Source organism: Heterodontus francisci, chromosome 20, assembly GCF_036365525.1.
Source record: "Heterodontus francisci isolate sHetFra1 chromosome 20, sHetFra1.hap1, whole genome shotgun sequence".
Taxonomy (NCBI): domain Eukaryota; kingdom Metazoa; phylum Chordata; class Chondrichthyes; order Heterodontiformes; family Heterodontidae; genus Heterodontus; species Heterodontus francisci.
In genome coordinates, this window is record NC_090390.1 from 82,360,218 (window position 1) to 82,384,235 (window position 24,018).

At 44.3% G+C, this 24,018-nt stretch overlaps 1 protein-coding gene across 2 annotated transcripts in view; it reads left to right on the forward strand.

The window, feature by feature from the left end:
- The window catches only part of zgc:171482 (zinc finger protein), a 496,237-nt gene that overhangs the window by 141,813 nt on the left and 330,406 nt on the right, over positions 1 to 24,018 (forward strand). For both annotated transcript variants that reach the window (XM_068053130.1, XM_068053131.1), the window contains one exon: positions 16,831 to 16,990. In XM_068053130.1, coding sequence (XP_067909231.1) covers positions 16,831 to 16,990 — 160 coding nt within the window. The remainder of the gene's footprint in view (positions 1 to 16,830; positions 16,991 to 24,018) is intronic.

Genomic DNA, 24,018 nt, shown 5'->3' on the forward strand with positions numbered 1-24,018 from the left:
GCTTCCACTTCAAATTTCACTCGTTTGTCTGTAGGTAAAATCCGGACGCTAGCACCCAATTTCTATTACAACCAGGTGAGAAATGTGTCTCGGGGTCTGTCACTATCTTCACCTGGTCTTATTGTAACAGGGTTTAATTTTAAACACACTGTGTTTTGAGATCCCCTTTTTGTGAATCCTTGTTCACAGTTTTCCAATTATAAGACAAAGAAACCAATTCACACAGGCTTTCTCAGGTTTAAAGAAGAAAAATTTTATTTTATTGAAACTTAAGACTTAATCTATACTACGGTTCACGTCTACCAATATATGGCGAGCCCATATTAGCGTGCACACGCGATATCACATGCAGATAGGGACAGAAAAGAGAAGAGGAAAATATGGGAGAAAGGGGTTTGAAGCAATATCTTGTTCGGGTGCTTCGAGCTCACTGTAGTCCTTTTGTAAGTATTCTTGCTTTTCATTGAGTCCCGGTAGTCTTCTTAAAACCTTGTTCACGTAGGAAACCTTTCTCTCTTTGAGTTTCACGTGTTTTCACAAGATTCAGTTCCGTGGGAAGGAGATGGAAGCAGGCAGGATGGAGAGACTGTAATTCTTGCTTCAGTTCTAGGAGAGATATTTACTCCATGAGCACATGGCTTTGTCTCAGTTCAAATTGTTTGTTGGAAGTTCAAATTCAAAAAAACTCCAGCCAGCTAGCCATGTGATTAAAACTGGTTTGACCACTTCTTCTACGTATTGGGGAAGCAACGACTGGGTCCCTTTTGTTCCAACACTGCTAGTTACTAGACACAAATGTCTTTCCAGTCAGGGGCTTGCAATTTTAAGTTTTAATGTTTATGTGGTGAAATAATGGGTGCCTCAGTCTTGGTAGGTGGGGGATTTGCCTGACACAATGATTTCAAATTGCTGTCCTTTGATTACCGACCCTCCTGCCAGTGAAAATAGTTCTCCTTATTTACTCTATCAAAACCCTTCATCATTTTGAAACCCTCTATTAAATTTCCCCCTAACCTTCTCTGCTCATAAGAGAATCATCCCAGCTTCTCAGTCTCTCTACATAACTGAAGTCCCTCATTCCTGGTACCATTCTGGTAAGTCTCCTCCGCACCCTCTCATTGGAGTGTCCAGAATTGGGTAAATCCTCCAGCTGAGGCCTAACACATGCTTTATAAAGTTTTAGTGTAAATTTCTTTCTTTTGTACTCTATGCCTAAATTTATAATGCAAAAGATCCCATATGCTTTGCATCCACCCACACCAACAAGTTTGGTTTGACATCTCATTCAATAGACCGCACCTCTGATAATGCATTCCTCCCTCAGGACTGCACTGGGAGATTTTTGTTTATTCTTTCATGGGATGTGGACGTCGCTGGCTGGGCCAGCATTTGTTGCCCATCCCTAATTGCCTTTGACAACTGAGTGGCTTGCTAGGCCATTTCAGAGGGCAGTTAAGAGTCAACCCCATTGCTGTGGGTCTGGAGTCACATGCAGGCCAGACCAGGTACAGATGGCAGATTTCCTTCCTTAAAAGACATTAGTTGCAGCTGAGATTGGAGGGGATGAACTTTTGCTGGGATTTTACTGCTCACCTGCTGTAACAGTGGTTATAGCAGGTGAGCAGGCTGCAACAGCTGCACGCTTTCCAAAGTTATGGCAGACAAATGAGAGAACCCCTGTGTAAATCCGCCACTCCCATCACCCCTTCCTGTGTTCAAGTCCTGGAATGTGTCCTGAGCCCAAGACTTGCTCACTCAGAGGTGATTGTTCTACCTATTAAGCCAAGCACTGCTGACTGCAGCATTGATACAGAGTGTAGTGAGTTCATTATTTTCCTACAGAGTATGTATTCAACAAATATAGAATAGAATCGTAGAATGGTTGCAGCACACAATGAGGCCATTTGACCCGTTAAACCCACGCCAGCTCTCTGCAAGAGCAATTTATCTCGTCCCGCTTTCCCGCCCTTTCCCTGTAGCCCTGCAATCTTTTTCCTTCATGTGCCTATTGTCATGCAGGCCCCAACTGCCAAGCATGAGGCATATTAATTTCGCCACATGGACATTAAATTTCAAACTGTTGTTGAAGTGAAGAAAGGACTTGCTTTAAAAAATTGCCAGATCTTGGCCGGAAAGACATTTGCCATAATTAACAGACAGTGTCTGGAAGGACAAAGGACCATTCCCTGACACATTCAACCCACAATGGACTTCTGATCACCAGACGTTGAATGTAGGGGAGCTCACATTCCAGGTTAACTGCTAAGATTGCCGAATACACAAACGGACATGGTCAAACCAGCTAGTCATGTGACTAACCTGCTGGGCAAGCTGAGTTTTTTGAATTTGTACAAACAGTTTGGACAGAAAGCAGAATACTCCTGGACTGAGAAATCTCTCCTGGCTCGCTCGCCACAGCCTCTCCTGTCTGCCTGCTCCCACCTCTTTCTCACAAGCCACTGAATCCACTGAAGACATATGAACCCCAAGAGAGAAAAGTCTCCTATAGCGAACAAGGCTTAAGAAGAATACTGGGCCCCAATAAAAAGCAAGATCTACCTGCAATCAAGGACTCTACAGTAAGCTCAAAGAACTGTAGCAACAGCTCTTCGGATATTGCCTCAAACTTTTCCACTTTATTTTTCTTCTGTTCTTTTCTGTCTCGATTTGCATGTGTGTATCACGTATGCATGCTAGCGTGGGTGCGTTGTGTATCTGTAGGCGTTAACCGAATTCGAGTTCAAGTTTATGTTTAATAAATTTCAACTTTTCTTCATTAAACCTGAGAAAGCCTGTTTGTGCTGATTTCTTTGCCTTATAGTTGGAAAGCGGTGAACAAGGATTCACCAAGGGGAAGCTAAAAACACGGTGTGTTTCAAATAAAACCGTGTTACAATAAGACCAGGTGAAGGCTGAGAGGGACCCCTAGACACCATTCTCACCTGGTTGTAACAGAAATTTGGGTGCTAGCGTCCAGAATTGACCCACCGACAAACGAGAGAAATTGGAAGTGGGAAGCCAAATTGTTCCCAATTAAAAAGAGCAAGATTTCAAACCAGGTTTTCTTGTGGTTGTGTGTGATTGAATACTAACATGTCTGCAACTGAAGCAAGTAGCTCTCTAAGCCAGGGTGAAGTAACTTGGGATAAGTGAAAAGCACTGTCTATGCAGGAGTTGAAGACAATGGCTGAGCATAGAAACAGAAACATCGAAAATAGGAGCAGGAGTAGGCCATTCGGCCCTTCGGGCCTGCTCTGCTATTCATTATGATCATAGCTGATCATCCAACTCAGTGACCTGTTCCCACTTTCACCCATATCCTTTGATCCCTTTAAACCCAAGAGCTAAATCGAATTCCTTCTTGAAAACATACAATGTTTTGGCCTCAACTGCTTTCTGTGGTAGCGAATTCCACAGGTTCACCACTCTCTGGGTGAAGAAATTTCTCCTCATCTCAATCCTGAATGGTTTACCCCGTATCCTTAGACTATGACCCCTGGTTATGGACTCCCCCACCATCAGGAACATCCTTCCTGCATCTACCCTGTCAAGTCCTGTTGGAATATTATAGGTTTCTATGAGATCCCCCCTTACTCTTCTGAACTCCGGCGAATATAATCCTAACCGACTCAATCTTTCCTCATGTGTCAGTCCCGCCATCCCAGGAATCAGTCTGGTAAACCTTTGCTGCACTTCCTTCTATAGCAAGAACATCTTTCCTCAGATAAGGAGACCAAAACTGCACGCAATATTCCAGGTATGTCCACACCAAGGCCCTGTATAATTGCAGCAAGACATCCCTGCTCCTGTACTTGAATCCTCTCACGATGAAGACCAACATACCATTTGCCTTTTTTACCGCCTGTTGGACCTGCATGCTTACCTTCAGCGACTGGTGTACGAGAACATCCAGGTCTCGTTGCATATTCCCCTCTCTCAGTTTATAGCCGTTCAGATAATCTGCCTTCCTGTTTTTGCTACCAAAGTGGATAACCTCACATTTATGCACATTATACTGCATCTGCCATGCATTTGCCCACTCACTCAACTTGTCCAAATCACCCTGAAGCCTCTCTGCATCCACCTCACAACTCACCCTCCCACCCAGTTTTGTGTCATCTGCAAATTTGGAGATATTACATTTAGTTCCCTCATCTAAATCATTAATATATATTGTGAATAACTGGGGTCCTATCACCAATCCCTGCGTTACCCCGCTAGTCACTGCCTGCTTTTTGGAAAAAGACCCATTTATCCCTATTCTTTGTTTCCTGTCTGCCAACCAATTGTCTATCCATCGCATTACACTACCCCCAATCCCATGTACTTTAATTTTACACGCTGATCTCTTATGTGGGACTTTGTTGAAAGCCTTCTGAAAGTCCAAATTAGCCACATCCACTGGCTTCCCCTCATCAACTCTACTAGTTACATCCTCAACGAATTCTAGTCGATTTGTCAAGCATGATTTCCCTTTCGTAAATCCATGCTGACTCTGTCTGATTCTCCCACTGTTCTCCAAGTGCTCTGCTATAAAATCTTTGATAATGGACTCTAGAATTTTCCCCACTACTGACGTCAGGCTGACTGGTCTGTAATTCCGTGCTTTCTCTCTACCTCCCTTTTTAAATAGTGGGGTTACATTAGCTACCCTCCAATCTGTAGGAACTGTTCCAGAGTCTATAGAATCTTGGAAGATGACCACCAATGCATCCACTATTTCTAGGGCCACTTCCTTAAGTACTCTGGGATGCAGATCATCAGGCCTTGGGGTTTTATCGGCCTTCAATCCCATCAATTTCCCCAACACCATTTCTCTACTAATACTAATTTCCTTCAGTTCCTCCCTTTCACTAAACCCTGTATTCCCCAACATTTCTAGTATGATATTTGTGTCCTGCTTTGTGAAGACAGAACAAAAGTATGCATTTAGATGGTCAGCCATTTCTTTGTTCCCCATCATAAATTCCCCTGTTTTTGACTGTAAGGGACCTACATTTGTCTTCACCAATCTTTTTCTCTTCACATACCTATAGAAACTTTTACAGTCAGTTTTTATGTTCCCACAAGCTTACTCTCGTACTCTATTTTCCCCTTCTTAATCAATCCCTTGGTCCTCCTTTGCTGAATTCTAAACTGCTCCCAATCCTCAGGTCTGTTGTTTTTTTCTGGCGAATTTATATGCCTCTTCCTTGGATCTAATGCTATCTCGAATTTCCCTTGTAAGCCATGGTTTGGCTACCTTTCCCGTTTTACTTTTGCGCCAGACAGGAATAAACAATTGTTGCAGTTCATCCATGCAGTCTTTGAATGTTTGCCATTCCCTTTCCACCCGTCCTCCCTTTAAGTAATATTTCCCAATCCATCATAGCCAACTTGCGCCTCATGCCTTCGTAGTTTCCTTTACTAAGATGCAGGACCCTGGTCTCAGTATCAACTATGCCACTCTCCATCATGATGAAGATTTCTATCATATTATGGTCGCTCATCCCCAAGGGGTCTTGCACAACTAGATTGTCAATTATTCCTCTCTCATTACACAATGCCCAGTCTAGGATGGCCCGTTCTCTAGTTGGTTCCTCAACGTTTTGGTCCAGAAAACCATCCCACATAGACTCCAAGAATTCCTCTTCAACGGTATTGTGACTAATTGTGCCCAATCTATATACAGATTAAATTCACCCAAAATTACAGATGTTCCTTTATCGCATGCGTCTCTAATTTCCTGTTTAATGCCATTCCCAACGTCACCACTACAGTTTGCGGGTCAATATACATCCCCCACTAATGTTTTTTGCCCCTTAGTGTTTCTCAGCTCTACCCATACAGATTCCACATCGTCAGAGCTAATATCTTTCCTCACTATTGCGTTAATTTCCTCTTTAACCAGCAATGCAACTCCACCGCCTTTTGCTTTTTGTCTGTCCTTCCTAAATACTGAATATCCCTGGATGTTCATTTCCCATCCCTGGTCACCTTGCAGCCATGTCTCCGTAATCCCAACTATATCATACCCGTTTACATCTATTTGTGCAATTAATTCATCCACATTATCGCGAATGCTCCGCGCATTATGGCACAAAACCTTAAGGCTTGTCTTTTTAACATTACTTGGTCCCTTCTCACTATTTTTCACTATGGCCCTGTTTGATTCTGGCCCTTGATTTCTCTGCCTATCACTTTGCTTATTCCCCTTACTGTCTTTTGTTCTTGTCTTTAATCGCCCCTCCTCTGACTCCTTGCAAAAGTTCTTCTGCCATTTTAGTTTAAACCCTCCCCAACCACTCGACCTAGGACTTCCCCTAGGACATCAGTCCCGGTCCTGCCCAGATGTAACCCATCCAGTTTGTACTGGTACCACCTCCCCCAGAACCAGTCCCAATGTCCCAGGAATCTAAAACCCTCCCCCTCACACCATCTCTTCAGCCACGTATTCATCCGATATATCCTGCTATTTCTACTCTGACTGGCACTTGGCACTGGTAGCAATCCTGAGATCACTAACTTTGAGGTCTTACTTTTCAACATACTACCTAACTCCTCATATTCTGCTTTTAGGACCTCATCCTTTTTTTTACCTATGTCATTTGTACCAACGTGTACCACGACCATTGGCTGTTCACCCTCCCCCTTTCAGAATATCCTGCAACCGCTCTGAGACATCCTTGACCCTAGCACCAGGGAGGCAACATATCATCCTGGAGTCTCTTTTGCAGCCACAGAAACACCTATCTATTCTCCTTACAATTGAATCCCCTATAACTATTGCATTCCCACACTTTCTACTCCTCCCCTGTGCAGCAGAGCCAACCGTGGTGCAACGAATTGGGCTGTTGCTGCTTTCCCCTGAGAGGCCATTCCTCCCAACAGTATCCAAAGCAATATATCTGTTTTTCAGGGGAATAGCCACAGGAGATTCCTGAACTGCCTGCCTAGTCCCCTTGCTCTGCCTGGTGGTCATCCATTCCCTTCCTGCCTGTGGAGTCTGAGCCTGCAGTGTGACCACCTCTCTATACATGCTATCCACAATACTCTCCACCTCATGGATGCTCCACAGTGTCCCCAGCTGCCGCTCCAGCTCCAAACTCCAGGCTTCCGGGAGCTGCAGCTGGATACATTTCCTGCACACATGCTGGTCCCGGGCACTGGAATTGTTCCCGGCTTCCCACATAGGGCACGAGGATCACACCATGGCTTTGAGCTCTCCTGCCATGACTTAACCCTTTAAATTAAACCTTTTGGAAGATCTTAATATCAAATAATATCAATTACTCTAGGGCCCTTCTTCCCTGGTCTTTGTTACTATAGAACTCCCTAAAAAACACTACTTACTATATATGAAAAAAAACTGTAGACCCTTCTTACATTAGTTACTAAGCCAACTATTTAGAGCTATTTCCTAACAGCAGTGACTCACCAACCTTCTAGCTTTCCTGTGATGTCACTGTTAGCTTTTTTTTCAAAACTCCGGTGTGGGATCACTGTACGTGGCAAGGCTAGGAAGTCTGAACTCCTAAGACTAGTGGCCAACCATTTTTCCCTTGAATCTGAAGAAGCAGAAACAGGGTTAGAAGTAGATCCTGACAGGGTATTGCGAGCAAAGATACAATTGGAACAGAGGAAACTTGACTTAGAGGAGAGGGAGAAAGAAAGAGCCTTCCAGAAGAAACCTGAAGAAAATGAAAGGCAGGAGAGGGAGAGCGAAAGTATATTCCGGAAGGAATGTGAAGAAAGAGAGCTGAAGGGGCTTGAGTAAACTAGGGGGCAACAGAGTAACCCCAGGGAAAGCATGGCCAATATGAAAGAGTGTAATTCAGTACAAAATTGTTAAAACTAGCTCGGTTAATTCCAATATTCAATGAGGAAGTTCTGGAAGAATTGTTTGTGTCGTTTGAGAAACTGGCAAGGCAGCTAAAATGGCCATCTGAGACCTGGTCTCTTTTACTACAAAGCAAGCTAACTGGGAAAGCCCATGAGGTTTATTCCTTGTTGCTGGATGAGAGTTCATCAAATTATGAACTGACAAAAGTGCAATCCTCGGGCATATGAATTAGTACCCGAAGCCTGTCACTGAAAGTTTAGAACCCTCAAGAAGCAAGCTTATTAATCTTATCTGGAGTTTGAAAGAAGTAAGCAGCTGGCTTTTGACCAGTGACTGAGGGCTCTTAAAGTACAGTTCAGCTAAGAGAATCTCAGAGAAGTAATTCTGATAGAGAACTTTAAACACTCTTTCCCACTCTCTATAAAGACCCATGTAGAGGCACAGCGGGTTCAGAGAGCCCAGCAAGCGGCCGTTCGAGCTGATGAGTTTGTTTTAATTTATAAATCGGTTTCCCAGGGGAGAACCTTTCCTAATGACCCTCACAAATCCGAAAAGGACAAAGGGTGGGAAGGTGATAGGAACCCAGGCAGTCCTGGGACAGAAAGAAAAGCAGGAGACACGGGGGCCCTCCTCCAGCCAAAAGGGAAGGTGCTGTGAGCAAGAGTGAGACCCAGAGACCTGTGTGCTTCCATTGTAATAAAGCAGGGCATTTAAAAGCTGACTGCTGGAAACTAAAGGAAAAACCTGTAGGGTTAATCAGGGCATACCCACTCGGTGAAGATGGGGACCTGATGGAAAGCACAGCAGAACACTCTGTGGCTTTAAGTGCAGTAAGAGTGAGGCTCAGGATGCTTACAGCTGCAAGTGCAGGAACATTTAATAGGATTCCTGAAGGCTGTCAGGGTTTTGTGTCTGAAGGGAAAGTAACCCCATATCCCTTGAATGGGGCAAGCAAGCCCATTGTGATTCTCAGGGACACAGGGGTCACTAGATCCCTTTTACTGGGAAAAGGCCTGACCTTTCCCTCAGAGAGTGCAGTGAACACCAAAATGGTAGTGAATGGTATTGGAGGACAGTGTATGCCTGTATCTATAAACCGAGTGAGACCAAGTTTCGGGACCGGTGACCGTAGGGATTGTCCCTAGTTTGCCTGTGGACGGGGTTGACCTGCTCCTAGGTAATGATTAGATGGGGGTGAAGGTGGTAGCCCCCCAGTAGTGAAAGAAAGACCGCAGGAGGTCAGAGAGTCAGGGCAGTGGCAGGAGACGGACCCCTGTAGTTTCCATGAATATGTAGTGGATCAGGCCATGATCAAACCAGCTCTCCCGGAGGAGACTGAATTGGCACTGCAGGCAAATGGCCATGAGGTCTGTTTGTCTGAGATTTTGTTTGGAAAGTTAGAAGACCCAGGGAATGAATTAAATGGATTTTCCCGAAGTAAGGCTCAGCAAGCCGACCCTGTATTGAGAGAGTTAGCACAGTGTGCCCAGTCTGAAAGTGAAGCAGAGGGATCCCTAATTGTTACTATTTAAAGAATGAGGTACTGATGAGGAAGTGGAGTTCTCCTCACAGACCTGAGAGCAAGGGGTGGACAGTAATTCAGACAGTAATTCAGCAGTTGTGGTGCCTCAGAGGTACCGGAGAGAAATATTAAGAAGGGCCCATGAGACTAGAGTGGCTGTACATGCCAGTAGACGAAAGACCAAAGCCCACATAAGACAGCAGTTTGACTGGCCAAAACTCCACAAAGATATGGACTCATGTTAGGAGGACCCTCCAGCAGAGGGCTGGTCAACTGTAAGGGACCTCTGCCGAGAACAAAAAGGGACAGGCAGGCGCAAGGCTGGCAAAAGGTTAGACAGGGACGGGGAAAAAAATGATCAAGAGGGCAGGGTAAAGGAAGTCCGGGAGGAATTCTGGATGGAAACCCCTACTGTTCGGTCAGCTAACCCCGGAAAATGTGAAAAGTTAGACCCACATCCTCCTACGTAAATGCAGACACTAGAAGCACCCCACCAGAGTTACTAACAGCATTTACAGGAACCTGCAGAGACAAAGAAAGACCTCTAGGGGGCACAGAAACCGTGAGGGTGATGCCTCATCTCGTTGAGGTGCCACAGGGGAGTACAGTAGAGTCTGCACAAATGCCTGCAAGCAGGCATGTCCTCTGGGACAAAGGGGAGATTAACAAAGAATCCATTCCACAGTCAGAACCAAAGAGAAACCATTCATCCCCCTTTTCACACCCCAACAGGTCTTTACCCTAGGCAACCATGGAAATGGGCAAACGAAAGAGAAAGTCCCCAAAACAACCCACACATTTATTGGGATGCCAAAAAGGGGGCAATTAAAGCAGCACTGGCACCAAGAGAAGACAGGCTGTAATAAGTCTTAGGATTTATGAATGAATGGGAATGAATGAGAAAAATGCATGATTTTTTCTGTATCTTACATTTGTCTCTCGACCCTTTTATTAATATGAGCTTTTCACAAATCACATTTCATTCCGCTGGGTGTGGAGGTGTCAAACAGACCGCTACCTGCCAAGCATGAGGCGTATTAATTTTGCCACATGGACATTAAATTTCAAACTGTTGTTGAAGTGAAGAAAGGACTTGCTTTAAAAAATTGCCAGATCTTGGCTGGAAAGACATTTGTATCTTAACACACAGTGTTTGGAAGGACAAAGGACCATTCCCTGACACATTCAACCCACAATGGACTTTTGATCACAAGACATTGAATGTAGGGGACCTCGCATTCCAGGTTGACTGCTAAGATGGCTGAATACACAAACGGACATGGTCAAACCAGCTAATCACATGACGAACCTGCTGGGCAAGCTGAGTTTTTTGAATTTGTACAAACAGTTTAGACAGAAAGCAGAATGCTCCTGGACTGAGAAGATCTCTTCTGGCTCGCTCGCCACAGCCCCTCCTGTCTGCCTGCTCCTATCTCTTTCTCACAAGCCTCTGAATCCACTGAAGACACATGAACCCCAAGACAGAAAAGTGTCCTACAGCGAACAAGGTTTATGAAGAATACTGGCCCCCAATGAAAAACAAGATCAATCTACAATCAAGGACTCTACAGTGAGTTTGAATAATCCTAACGAAAACTCTTCAGATATTGCCTCAAACTTTTCCACTTTATTTTTATTCTGTTCTTTTCCGTCTCTATTTGCTTGTGTGTATTACGTACGAATGCTAGCGTGGGCACGTCATGTATCTGTAGGCGTTAACTGGATTAGAGTTTAAGTTTAACTTTAATAAATTTCAACTTTTTTTCTTTAAATCTAAAAAAGCCTGTTTGTGCTTTTTTTTTGCCTTATAATTGGAAAGCGGTGAACAAGGATTCACCAAGGGGGAGCTAAAAAACACAGTGTGTTTAAAATCAAACCCTGTTATGGTAAGACCAGGTGAAGGCTGAGAGGGAACATTAGACATCTTTCTCACCGGGTCGTAACTCCATCCAATTCCATTTAGAAAGCCATGATTGAGTCTGCCTCCACCACACTCTTAGGCAGTGCATTCCAGATCCTAACCACTCATTGTGTATAAAAGATTTTCCTCATTTCACCTTTAATTCTTTTGGTATTTATCTAAAATCAGTGTCCTCTGGTTCTCGACCCTTCCATCAATGGGAACAGTTTCTCCATATCTACTCTGTCCAGACCCTTCATGATTTTGATCACCTCTATCGAATCACCTCTCAACCTTCTCTAAGGAGAGCAGCCCCAGCTTCTCCAATCTATCCTTGTAACTGAAGTTACTCATCACTAGAACCATTCTCATAAATCTTTTCTGCACCCTCTCTAAATATATATAAACATATAGTTACTGTTTGAATTATTTGCTGCAAACATTAATTAGTACTACTGGCTGCAGCCGGCAAGAGAATAATATTTTGCCTAGAGCTTGCTGGTTTCCATTCCACTAGCAGTTGCTAATAAGACTTAAATTATGGTGTGTTTGGTGGCTCCATGATACTTGTGTTCCAATTAACTGCTTCACTCAATGCAGCATTTGCTTCTATGGATTTAAATGTGCAGCTGTACGGATCAGAAAATTTGCAGAGTTAATATAGTGGAATCCCCATAGCATACACAATTGTTGCGCTTGCTTGGCCAGATGTTTGTTGTAAAATGAAATCTATTATCATGCTTAACAGTCTCCAAACCAAACTGTTCAGAAATTCAGAGAGCTGAAACTTCTGTTTGCCTGAAAGAAGAACTCAAGAAGATAGAGCTTGCATTTATATAGCGTCTTTCACGACCGATACAGATCTAATTGCATGGCAGAACAGGCTCAGGGGCTGAATGGCCTACTCATATTCCAATGTTCCTTATACACCCTTACCAAATGTTGTCGACTTTCACCACTGTGTGTGGAAGGGTGCATAGACATGAAATGGAAGACAGAGGGTTTTAAAGTATAGAGAAAAAAATGACATTTGTAAAGGAATCATGGAATGAAAGATAATCTGCTCAGTAAATTTGCATTAACACTTGCTCCCACTGTGAGATTTGCATGTCTCTGCATACTTGATGCAACTTGTATAATGACAATTCATCAAAGCATTTCCCTCAGAACAGCATTCACTGAAGAGCTAGTGGGGATTTTCTTTAATCCAGATCAGACTTCCAGCTGTCAAACATGGATCATTATGTTTGTTCAAAGTCTTGGAAGTGTGGAGCCCCAGCTGTAATGTCTGCCGATTGCCCATATTACAGATGGAGCTTTGCACATTGCACTCACTGCCTGCAGTGCTGGTATTATGCTGGGTCTCAGTGCAACAAGACCAGTGATTTGAAAAGACACACGAGACACTCAGTGCAGGGAAATATTCAATCCTATTGTGCGACAATCCCAACCAGTGTAACGCATTCCCATTTACCCTTGTGGAATTCCTGTTGATCAAACAACTTCCCATTCATTTCCATTGAAACAAAGAATGTGCATTTCTATAGTGCCTTTTGCAATCTCAGGATGTCCCAAAGCGCTTTACAGCCAATGAAGTACTTTTGAAGTGGAGTCACTGTTGTAATGTAGGAAATGCTGCAGCCAGTTTGTGCACAGCCAACTCGCACAAAGAGCAATGTGATAATGACCAGATAATCTAAATTAGTGATGTTGGTTGAGGGCTAAATATTGCCCAGGACACTGACCTCATTTGGCAAAAGTTAACATTACCACTGCAATCCAGTGGAACTTCCTACTGTGGAAGCACAAGGGATGAAATGTCCTCCCGTTTCTTCCTGTTGCGGAGTTCCCAATTATTCCAGCCTCTTCTCATTTAATCACAATCTCAATAACCAAACTGTTCCTCATTGATTGCCATTACGTAGAATCTCAATGTGATGGATCAGATTCTGTTCCTACTCCCTGGCATGGTACAATAGCCTAATGAACCAAATATTTCCTAATTCATTGCAGTTATACAGAATCACAATGGATTAAAGACTCCACACTATGTAGATCCTTTGCCAAACTCTCAATTACAGAGATCTACCAGCTTCGTGGAATTTGTTACTTGTATCCCTTCGGCTATAATTATAATTATATGATTAGTAAGGTTGCAGATGACACCAAAATTGGTGGTATAGTGGACAGTGAAGAAGGTTGTCTAAGGTTATAACAGGATATAGATCAACTGGGAAAGTGGGCAAGGGAGTGGCAAATGGAATTTAACACAGACAAGTGCAAAGTGATGCATTTTAGGAAGTTAAACCAGGGAAGGACATATACAATGAATGGCAGGGCCCTGCGGAGTGTTGTTGAGCAGAGAGACCTTGGGGTGCAAGTACATAGTTCCCTGAAAGTGGCAACACAGGTAGACAGGGTGGTGAAGAAGGCGTATGGCAAGCTTGCCTTCATCGGCCGAGGCATTGGGTTCAAGAGTTGGGACGTCATGTTACAGTTGTACATAACGTTGGTTAGGCCAACGTTACTGGAGTACTGTGTGCAGTTCTGGTTGCCGCACCACAGGAAAGATGTGATTAAGCTAGAGAGGGTGCAGAAAAGATTCACAAGGATGTTGCCTGGATTGAAGGGCTTGAGTTATAAAGAGAGATTGGATAGGCTGTTTGGGTCTGTTTTCCCTGGAGCGAAGGAGGCTGAGAGGGGACATGATAGAGGTATATAAATTTATGAGTGGCATAGATAGGGTAGATAGCCAGAGTCTGTTTCCCATGGTAGGGGTGACTAAAACTAGAGGGCATAGATTTAAGGTGAGGAGGAGGAGGTTTAAAGGGGATCAAAGGAGTAAATTTTTCACACAAAGAATAGTGGTTATCTGGAATGAACTGCCAGAGGAGGTGGTGGTGGAGGCAGGAACAGCAGCAACATTTAAGAGGCATCCAGACAGGTACTTGAATGAGAAAGGCATCGAGGGATATGGAACTCATGCAGGCAGGTGGGATTAGTATAGATAGGGATTATGGTCAGCATGGACGCAATGGGCCGAAGGGCCTGTTTCTATGCTGTACGACTCTATGATTCTATGACTCTATAATGCAGCAGACTAAAATGCCATTTCTTATCATTGTCATGGAAAAGAATATACAGCACAGAAACAGGCCATTCAGCCCAGCTAGTCTGTGCTGGTGTTTGCACTCCACACAGGTCTCCTTCCACTCCATCTACCTTATGACAGCCTTTCAGCATATCTTTCCACATATCTTCCTGCGCACACGGGTATTTACAGCACAGAAACAGCCCAACTGGTCCATGCCGATGTTTATGCTCCACATGAGCCTCCTTACTTCATCTCAACCCATCAACATATCCTATTCCTTCCTCCCTTATCCAACCTCTCCTTAAATGCATCCATGCTATTGGCCTCAACTACTCCTTGTGGTAGCGAGTTCCACATTCTCACCACTCTCTGGGTAAATTGTTGACAAATGTGACGTTGATTTCTTTGAAGAACTCCATAGGTTAATCTTCTGGTGTTGATCAATTGCTGCTAAACATCACTGCTAATCTATTAGAGCTCCATAAGTAACAATCATATATTTACCACCAGTGATTGTGTCATTCTAAGAGTGTGTCAGAAGCAGCTGCAAAAATGATAGACTGTGTTAAACAGTTGACACATTTGTACATAGTGTAAATTTCATGTGTCAGTAGTGGATCAGTGGGTCGAACTCTATGAAGGTTTAGACTTCATAGTCCCACTCCTGTGCAGTACTGAGGGAGGGGTACACTGTCTGGAGGTGCCATCTTTTTGGCCGAGACATTAGACATCTCAGGTGGATGTAAAAGACCCCACCCCCACTACCACCCCGGCACTATTTTCACACGTATGGAGCATAAACGTGCTTGGAGCTGTTGGGCCGAATGGACTGTTTCTGTGCTTTAAATGATTCTGTATAGTATCTTGCTTTTGCTTCTATACATCATTTTATTCGCAAGTGAATCTGGACAGTACTGTAGAAAGTGCCAATATTTTCCGTCTTCTCAAGTGACAGATTTTTGTGGACACGCTACTTAGTTTCCCAACAAGCGAGCGAGGTAGCAGGGTCCACAGTTAGAGATCAGCTTCAATAGCTCTGTGAAGGGGATAGTAAAAAAAAATCAATATCATAGGAACAGGAGGAGGCCATTCAGCCCCTCAAGCCTGTTCCACCATTCAAAGGAGGTCATTGCTGTTCTGTTTCCTAAATCCGCCACCTGCCTTAGCTCCCTATCCCTTGATACCTCTGGCTAAAAAAAAGCTATCGATCTCAGATTTAAAATTATTAATGTACTCCCCAGCATCTACTGCTTTTTGTGGGCGAAATTTCCACATTTCTACCGTCCTTTGCATGAAGAAGTGTTCCCTAAATTCTCTCCTGGCTTTGATTTTAAGTTTGTGTCCCCTTGTACCTAAAAATCTCAAACAAATCACCCCTTAAACTTCTATAATCCAGGGAATACAAGCCTAATTTATGTAATCTTTCCTTATTATTCAACTCTTGGAGCCCTGGTAACAGTTTCAATTATAAGAGACACGGGATACTGAATTTCCTCAGACTTTCTGCTGCTGCAACTATGTCGGAAGTGTGGTAAAAACACAGTTATGGCAGGGTTTCTGACTAAGTTGTGGTAACACAGCAGCAGAAAGTCCGAACAAATTCAGAGCCACCATGTCCTCATAGAGGCTGTTGTCAGTAGGAAGATGGCCTTGAGTAAATTCCAAACGGCAGTGATGGAATGCTCATTTGATTCATCCTATTAGGGAGATGCTCAGTCGCAAAACATTCACTTGCTCTCAGCACTTTGGAAAACAGATCAGTCTCATTAGCTAAAGCTAATAACTCTGTGTGAAGATTGATAGCGTGTTATACTTGAGCTGTGGTTGCAGGTTGAGTGATTAAATAGGCCGAGCTGCAAATGTTACGTAAAGGAGATGTTGTTACGTTCATGTGAACAGGTCAATAAGAAAGCCTGATCTGACTTCTGTAATGTTAGCTGTGTCTCAGTGGATAGCATACTTGCCACTGAGTCTGAAGGGGATGGGTTAGAGCCCCGCTCCAGGGAATCCAGGCCGACACTCCCAGTGCAGTAATGAGGGAGTGCTGTACTGTCGGAGATGCCTTCTTTCCAATGAGAATTTAAACCCCATCTGCCCTCTCAAGCAGATGTAAAAGCTCCTATGACACTTTTTGAAGAAGGGCAGTGAAGTTGTTCTGACCAACATTTATCCCTTTATGCAACATCACTAAAAGAGGTTAAGTGGTCATTATCACATTGCGGAGGTTTGCTGTGCAAATTGGCTGTATCATTTCCTATATTGCAACAGTGACTATGCTTCAGAAGTACTTCATTGGCTATAAAGTGCGTCGGGATGCCTGAGGTCCTGAAAGGCATGATAGAAATGCAAGTCTTCCCTTTTTACTTTATGTTTGTGAGATGCATTTATCCAAATGCTTCAGTAATTGGTATAAATTTGGGGCAGATCCATATTTTCGGTTTAATGAGCAGCCAGTTTTATAACCCTTCTCTTCCTTTTTCTCTCTTTCCCAGGACAGCGATGACAGAGAGGTGGACAAAAACAAATGCTGCACCCTCTGTAACATGTTCTTCACCTCAGCTATTGTAGCGCAGTCCCATTACCAGGGGAAAACTCACGCAAAGAGAATGAGGCTGGTGCTGGGAGAACCACCCCTACCTCCCAGGACAACAGGTAAGCCTCCTTTGGGACATCTTGGCAAGGGTCACAACTGGTGGTCAGGTTCCCACAACAGGTGGTCTGAGTCCTGAGCACAAACAAGGCACACCATCGTAGACAGCTCTTTAACCTCAGTTATCGTCAGGTTCCTCTCGATGGGTTTTGTTTTCCGACCCTCTGGGATTGCAAGTTAAAGTCCCACTCCAGAGCCCTGAGTTCAAAAATCCAGACTGACACTCCCAGTGCCAGTACCGACGGAGTGCTGCACTGTTGAAGGTGCCTTCTTTCGGATGAAAACCAAGGACCCATCTGCCCTCTCAGGTGGATGTCAAACATCTCACAGCCACCATTTTGAAGAAGAGCAGGGATGTTCTCCCTTGTGTCCTGATAATATTTATCCCTCAACCAACACCCCTAAAAACTGCTTATCTGCTCATTTTTACCATAGGATCTACCTGAGCTACAGCTGGAACATTATCTGGCCATTATCTCATTGCTGTTTGTGGCAGCTTGCTGTGTGCAAATTGACGGCCAGGTTTCCCTCATTACAACAGTAACAATATTTCATTGACTGTTGAGGACCTTGGGATGTCCTTCCTGAGATTGTGAAAGATACTGTGTACATGCAACTTCTTTCTCTGCAGTATGGCTTAAGAACTCAGTGGACTGAATGCCCTCCTTCTGTGCCATAATGACCCTACGACTCTGTTTACCTGTGGGTGGATAGGATAAGCTCTTAAACTGTTAGTATAGATGTATGTTCTATTTCAGTTCGTCTCCAAATGGAGGCCAAACGCGGGGTTGGGTATCTGAAAAGGACCCATTCGGACTGTTTCCATTGAAGTGAAATGTAATGTTGAGGCACGAGTGTGTTGAATCTAACTGCAAGCACTCTGCACTAATGTGCTGGAGGTTAATTTCATCGAGCACAGAGTTAAATTAGTAAAACATCATTCTTAATAATCACAGTTCCAGGGAGGCCAACCTTTGGGAAATCAAAACTGGAACCAGTGATGCGACCATTCGGGTGATTATTAAAAACATGTTAATTACAATGTTCCAAAATTGCGTTACCAGTTTCTGATTAAATGCTTCACATTCATTAGTTCTGAATTTTTTGAATTCCCAGAACAGCCTCCTTTCACTACTTCACACTTGTGTTTTTCCGTTTCAAACTTTGTTTTTTCTGTTTTCCCAGCCGTCCCTCTCCCCAACCACTGTCTGAGGCCAAACAGGCCACTCGCAACCTTGGTGTCACCTTTGACCCTGAGATGAATTTCCAACCACATTTCCGCGCCATCCACCTCCATAACATGACCCGTCTTTGCCCCTTCCTCAGCTCATCTGCTGCTGAAACTCTCATTCATGTCTTTGTTACCTCTAGACTTGACTATTCCAATGCACTCCTGGCCAACCTCACATCTTCCACTTTTCCTTAACTTGAGCTCATAGTGTCCATATCCTAACTCACACCAAATCTCATTCATCCATCACTCCTGCGCTCGCTGACCTACATTGGCTCCTGGTCTGGCGACGCCTCAGTTATAAAACTCTCATCCTTGTGTTCAAATCCCTCCATGGTCTCACCCCTTCCTATCTCCATATATCTTTCAACCTCGACAACCCTCCGAAATCTCTGCACTCCTCCAATTCTGGCACCTTGCGCATCCCCGATTTTAATTGCTCTATCATTGGCATCCGTGCCTTCAGTTGCCGAGGTCCTAAGCTCTGGAATTCCCTCCCTAAACCACTCTGTCTCCTTTAGAACACTCTTTAAATCCTACGTCTTTGACCAAGCTTTTAGTCAACTGTCCTACTATCTCCATATGTGGCTCAGTGTCAAATTTTGTTTGATAACACTTCTATGAAGCGCCTTGGGATGTTTTAATATGTTAAAGATGCTAGATAAATGTAAGTTGTTGTTGCTTCTGTAGTGTTTTTACCTGAATTGTCTTCGTGCATCGTCACCGTACCTCCCTGGCATTGTATTGCTCAATTTGCCCATTCGTCATCTGTCAGCGTATTGAGTGGAGCATTCCACCACAAAGGCATCACAGGCAGGACAAATCCGGTCTCTGCCTGCCAGGAAAGCATAATAACACACACAAATGCAAACATGCACATGTGCAGACACACACAAATATACACAGACAGATATACTCACATACATGTACATAAACATGTGCACATGCAAACACAGATAGACACACACCTACACACACACACAAACACATATATGCAGTCACACACAAAAATGCAACTGCACGGACACACATAAAGGGGGCATTGGAGGGGGAGAGCATATAATCGGACGGGATGGGTGCTGGTGCGGGGACCACCTTCCCACCTCCACCCAAATTAAGTCTGGGGTGGGATGTCCCGTGAATGGCCTTTCTGTCCCGCCACCAGTTGAGACCCTTAAGTGGACAATTAATGTGCAATTAAGTGCCTCATCCCGCCCAGTTAAAGAGCTGCTGGCCTCTGATTGGCTGGCAAATCTCAGAGGGCGGGACATCTGTTACCAGAGTCCTTGATCCTGGGGAAGGCCCACCGCTGTCCAGTTAAATGCCTAATTGGCATTGATTTGGCGGACCTTTCCCAAAGTAGGCAACGTGGGCCTCTCGCCAGCGCTTTTGCCGGTGGTCAAAACCCCTGTCGCCAAGATAAAATCTCAGCCAAAGACACAGACATCCATACTCTGAAACACAAACATACACACATATACATTTTATGATTTACTGATTAGGAGCAGAATCTCTAACTAATTTTTTAAAAATTACTTCTTGGGATGTGAGTGTCGCTGGCAATGCCAGCATTTATTGCCCATCCCTAATTGCCATTGAGAAGGTGGTGGTGAGCTGCCTTCTTGAACCGCTGCAGTCCATGAGGTGTAGGTACACCCACAGTGCTGTTAGAGAGAGAGTTCCAGGATTTTGACCCAACAACAGTGAAGGAACAGCGATATAGTTTCAAGTCAGGATGGTGTGTGGCTTGGAGAGGATGTGGGACTTCCACCTTGGGGAATTCTAGTGTGGACCCCCGAAGAATGCAGCTGACATAAACTATGAATCACAAATTTACAACCCACAAGCAATGCTTTTCTATTATCAGTGCTGAAAGTAATTTGCTAGTATCTAACCAACTCTATAACTAATCAAAATCCTTCTGGAAATCTTGCTGCTTTTTTGCCTTATATTTTGATATCCAGTCGTTGTCCAGCTCATTCAGAATTCTGCTGCTTGTATCCTAACTTGTACCAAGTCCCGTTCATTCATCACCTCTGTGCTCTCTGACCTACACTGCCTGCACTGATTTTGGTCCGGTAATTCCCTTGACTTTCAAATTCCCATCCTTGTTTTCAAGTTACCTCCATGGCCTCAGCCCTCCCTCTCCACCTGTGAAGTCCAGGACAGAGGGAATGTTGGAATAAGATCCTACAAGAGCCCAAAAGCCTACAGAATCGGGGAACCCTGGAGGTGGTTATAATTACAAGGGACCAGGATTGTGAAGAGGTTTTCCAGCTGGAGATGTCCAATGGACACTGAGGAGAATCCCTTCTTGACAGAGAGACAAGGCTATCCAATAATGATCCACCAATGTAACAACAGAGCCCCAATCTTTGGGAATGGATGTTACGACTGATACACCAGAGGCTAAGTTGCTGGGTATGGTAACCATGCCTCCTGCAGCCCCATACCTTCCGAGCTATCTGTGCTCCTCCAATTCTGCCCTCATGCGCATCCCCAATTTCATGCACTCCGCCATTGAACATAAGAACATGAGAAATAGGAACAAGAGTAGGCCATTCAGCCCCTCGAGCTTCTCCGCCATTCAATAAGATCATGGCTGATCAGATTGTGGCCTTAACTCCACTTTCCTGCCTGCACCCCCACCTCCCCCCACCCCACCGTAACCCATGACTCCCTTGTAGATCAAAAATCTGTCTAACTCAGCCTTGAATATATTCAATGACCCAGCCTCCACTGCTCTCTGCGGTAGAGAATTCCTAAGATTAATGACCCTCTGAGAGAAGAAACTCCTCCTCATCTCCATCTTAAATGGGAGACCCCTTATTCTTTGAAACTTTGCCCCCTAGTTCTAGATTCCCCCACGAGGGGAAACATCCTCTCAGCATCATTGGCTATGCCTCCAGCCACCTAACCTTGGAACTCCCTCCCTAAACCTCTCTGCCTCTCCACCTCTCTCTCATTCTCAGACCCTCATAAAAACCTACCTCTTTGATCAAGCTTTAGGTCACCTGTCCTCATATCTCCTCATGTGGCTCAGTGTTAATGCAAGCTGTTGTTAATGGGTGTGTCAGCGGGGAGGGGGCGCTGATGTTGTGGGAAACTGGCAGCACACCCAGATGTTATGAACCAGATGCCTGAATTTAACGGCTCAACCTCTTCGACATTTTTTTCAATTCCCGCCTGAAGCCGTCAGGAATAATGTAAGCACCTGGATTGGACATAGCAGTCATTCCAATTCCAGTGGATCCGGTAAACGCCGTACTAAATTTGGAAGCGTTTTAGATAGCATGGAGCAGCAGAGCAATTGGAATGTGAGAACAGGATTAATCGTAGAGTCATAGAGTTATACAGCACAGAAACAGGCCCTTCGGCCCATCGTGTCTGCGCCGGCCATCAAGCCGATCTATTCTAATCCCATTTTCCAGCACTTGGTCCGTAGCCTTGTATGCTATGGCATTTCAAGTGCTCATCTAAATACTTCTTAAATGTTGTGAGGGTTCCTGCCTCTACCACTTCTTCAGGAAGTGTGTTCCAGATGCCAACCACCCTCTGAGTGAAAATCTTTTTCCTCAAATCCCCTCTAAACCTCCTGCCCCTTAAATCTATGCCCCCTGGTTATTGACACCTCCGCTAAGGGAAAAAGTTTCTTCCTATCTACCCTATCTATGCCCCTCATAATTTTGTATACCTCTATCAGGTCCCCCCTCAGCCTTCTCTGCTCTAAGGAAAACAACCCGAGCCTATCCACTCTCTCTTCATAGCTGAAATGCTCCAGCCCAGGCAACATCCTGGTGAATCAATGTCAGCCATCTGATGCTCTGACTAAAATATCCTGAAGTAAAAACTCTACCGGTCCATTAGGCCTGATTATCTGTGACTGGATTGTGATTGAAGCTTGTGAGGACTTGTCATATAATCTATACCATGGCTGTACTCCCTTCTCTAACAAGTGTACAACCGTCACCAGCAGGCTGTTCTTCAAGGCAAAGATCAATAACGTCAGCAACTTGCTGACTGATCTCAGGCACAGAGACCAGCTCTCTTAGTGTGGGCCTGGAAATGCACAAGGCTTCACAGGTCAAAGGGGAGGCAGGCTGCAGGACAGCTCCCGGGTCATGATACAGGTAGAGCTGATCTTCATACAATTAGAACCCTACACCGCTGTTAGCTCAATGATTCAATTGTTTTCGGGTTTGAATACAATGCTTTATTTTTATTTATTCACAGGATGTGGGTGTCACTGGTAAGGCCAGCATTAAATGCCCATGGGGTGACCATTTGTCCGGTTTTGTACCGGACAGTCTGTATTTCAGCGCATCTGGCCCCGTTCCGGTATCGGACACCCTTAGGTCTGGTGTTTTGAAGTTTTCAATGGCTTAGCTTGGCCTGAGGGGAAGGTCCATTCACTCCTGGGCACTCACTGACCAATGTGGAAATGATATCAAATGAATGATATCAAAATAAATCAATTAGAGGCTGGGCTGTTCCAAATGGCCACCTGACAAGCCTTATTGGCTGGGCGGCACAGTGGCGCAGTGGTTAGCACTGCAGCCTCACAGCTCCAGCAACCTGGGTTTGGTTCCGGGTACTGCCTGTGTGGAGTTTGCAAGTTCTCCCTGTGTCTGCATGGGGTTTCCGCCGGGTGCTCCGGTTTCCTCCCACAGCCAAAGACTTGCAGGTTGTTAGCTATATTGACCATTGTAAATTGCCCCTAGTATAGGTAGGTGGTAGGAGAATGGTGGGGATGTGGTCGGGAACATGGGATTATTGTAGGATTAGTATAAATGGGTGGTTGTTGGTGGGCCAAAGGGCCTGTTTCAGTACTGTATGGCTCTAATATCAATGGCAGTCATTCAATATCATTTCCAGGTCAGCAAATGCCTGTGAGAAAAGATCCTAGTGTTGTCTGCATCACCACACCCAACGCCATTCACCAATTCAAAATGTCAAAGAGACAGACTTTGTTGAATCCAGAATGGTTAAACAAATGTTATAATACTATATTTATTAATTATTAGCAAAGTTATTATTGATAATTAGTACTTGAACTTAATCAATGAGTGATTCAATGCAATCGCAGTGATCGTTTTAATTAATTACATCAGCAGGCCATTAGCTCGTAGCCATTTTTTGCATGTGTGTACACATGGAGGTTGGCAGGCCAGAGTCTGTGTCCTGTATTCCTGATGTCCACCCTAATTGCCCTTGAGAAGATGGTGGTGAGCCACTTTCTTAAATGCAACTGTGGCTTGCTGGATTATTTCAGAGGGAACTGCATTGCTGTGGGTCTGAAGTCACATGTAGGCCAGACCAGGAAAGGACAACAGATCTCCTTCCCCATAGGGCATTAGTGAACCAGATAAGTTTTTTTTTTCAAACAATCCAGTAGTTTCATGGTCACCATTACAGATACCAGCTTTTTAATTCCAGATTTTATTTAATTAATTGAGTTGAAGTCCCCCAGCTACTCATGCTGGGATTTGAACTTGTGACTTCTGATTATTAATCCAGGTTTCTGGATTACTAGTCCAGTAATATAACCATTGTGTTACAGGACCCACTACAAGGAGGTTATAAAAACCTGGAGTAAGTGACTCATCATTAGCTCGGGGATTTGATGAATGAGGGTGCTCTGTATTCCATTGTGCTTTCAATCCCTTATTGCTGCCTTGTGTAAAATGGGGAGGATGGCAGCTATAAATATTACTTTCAGAACCATTCTGCAGAGCTCTGAGTGGAAGCTAATTACCTGGCAGTTCAATATATCACTCTCAGCACCCTGTTGAGAACACA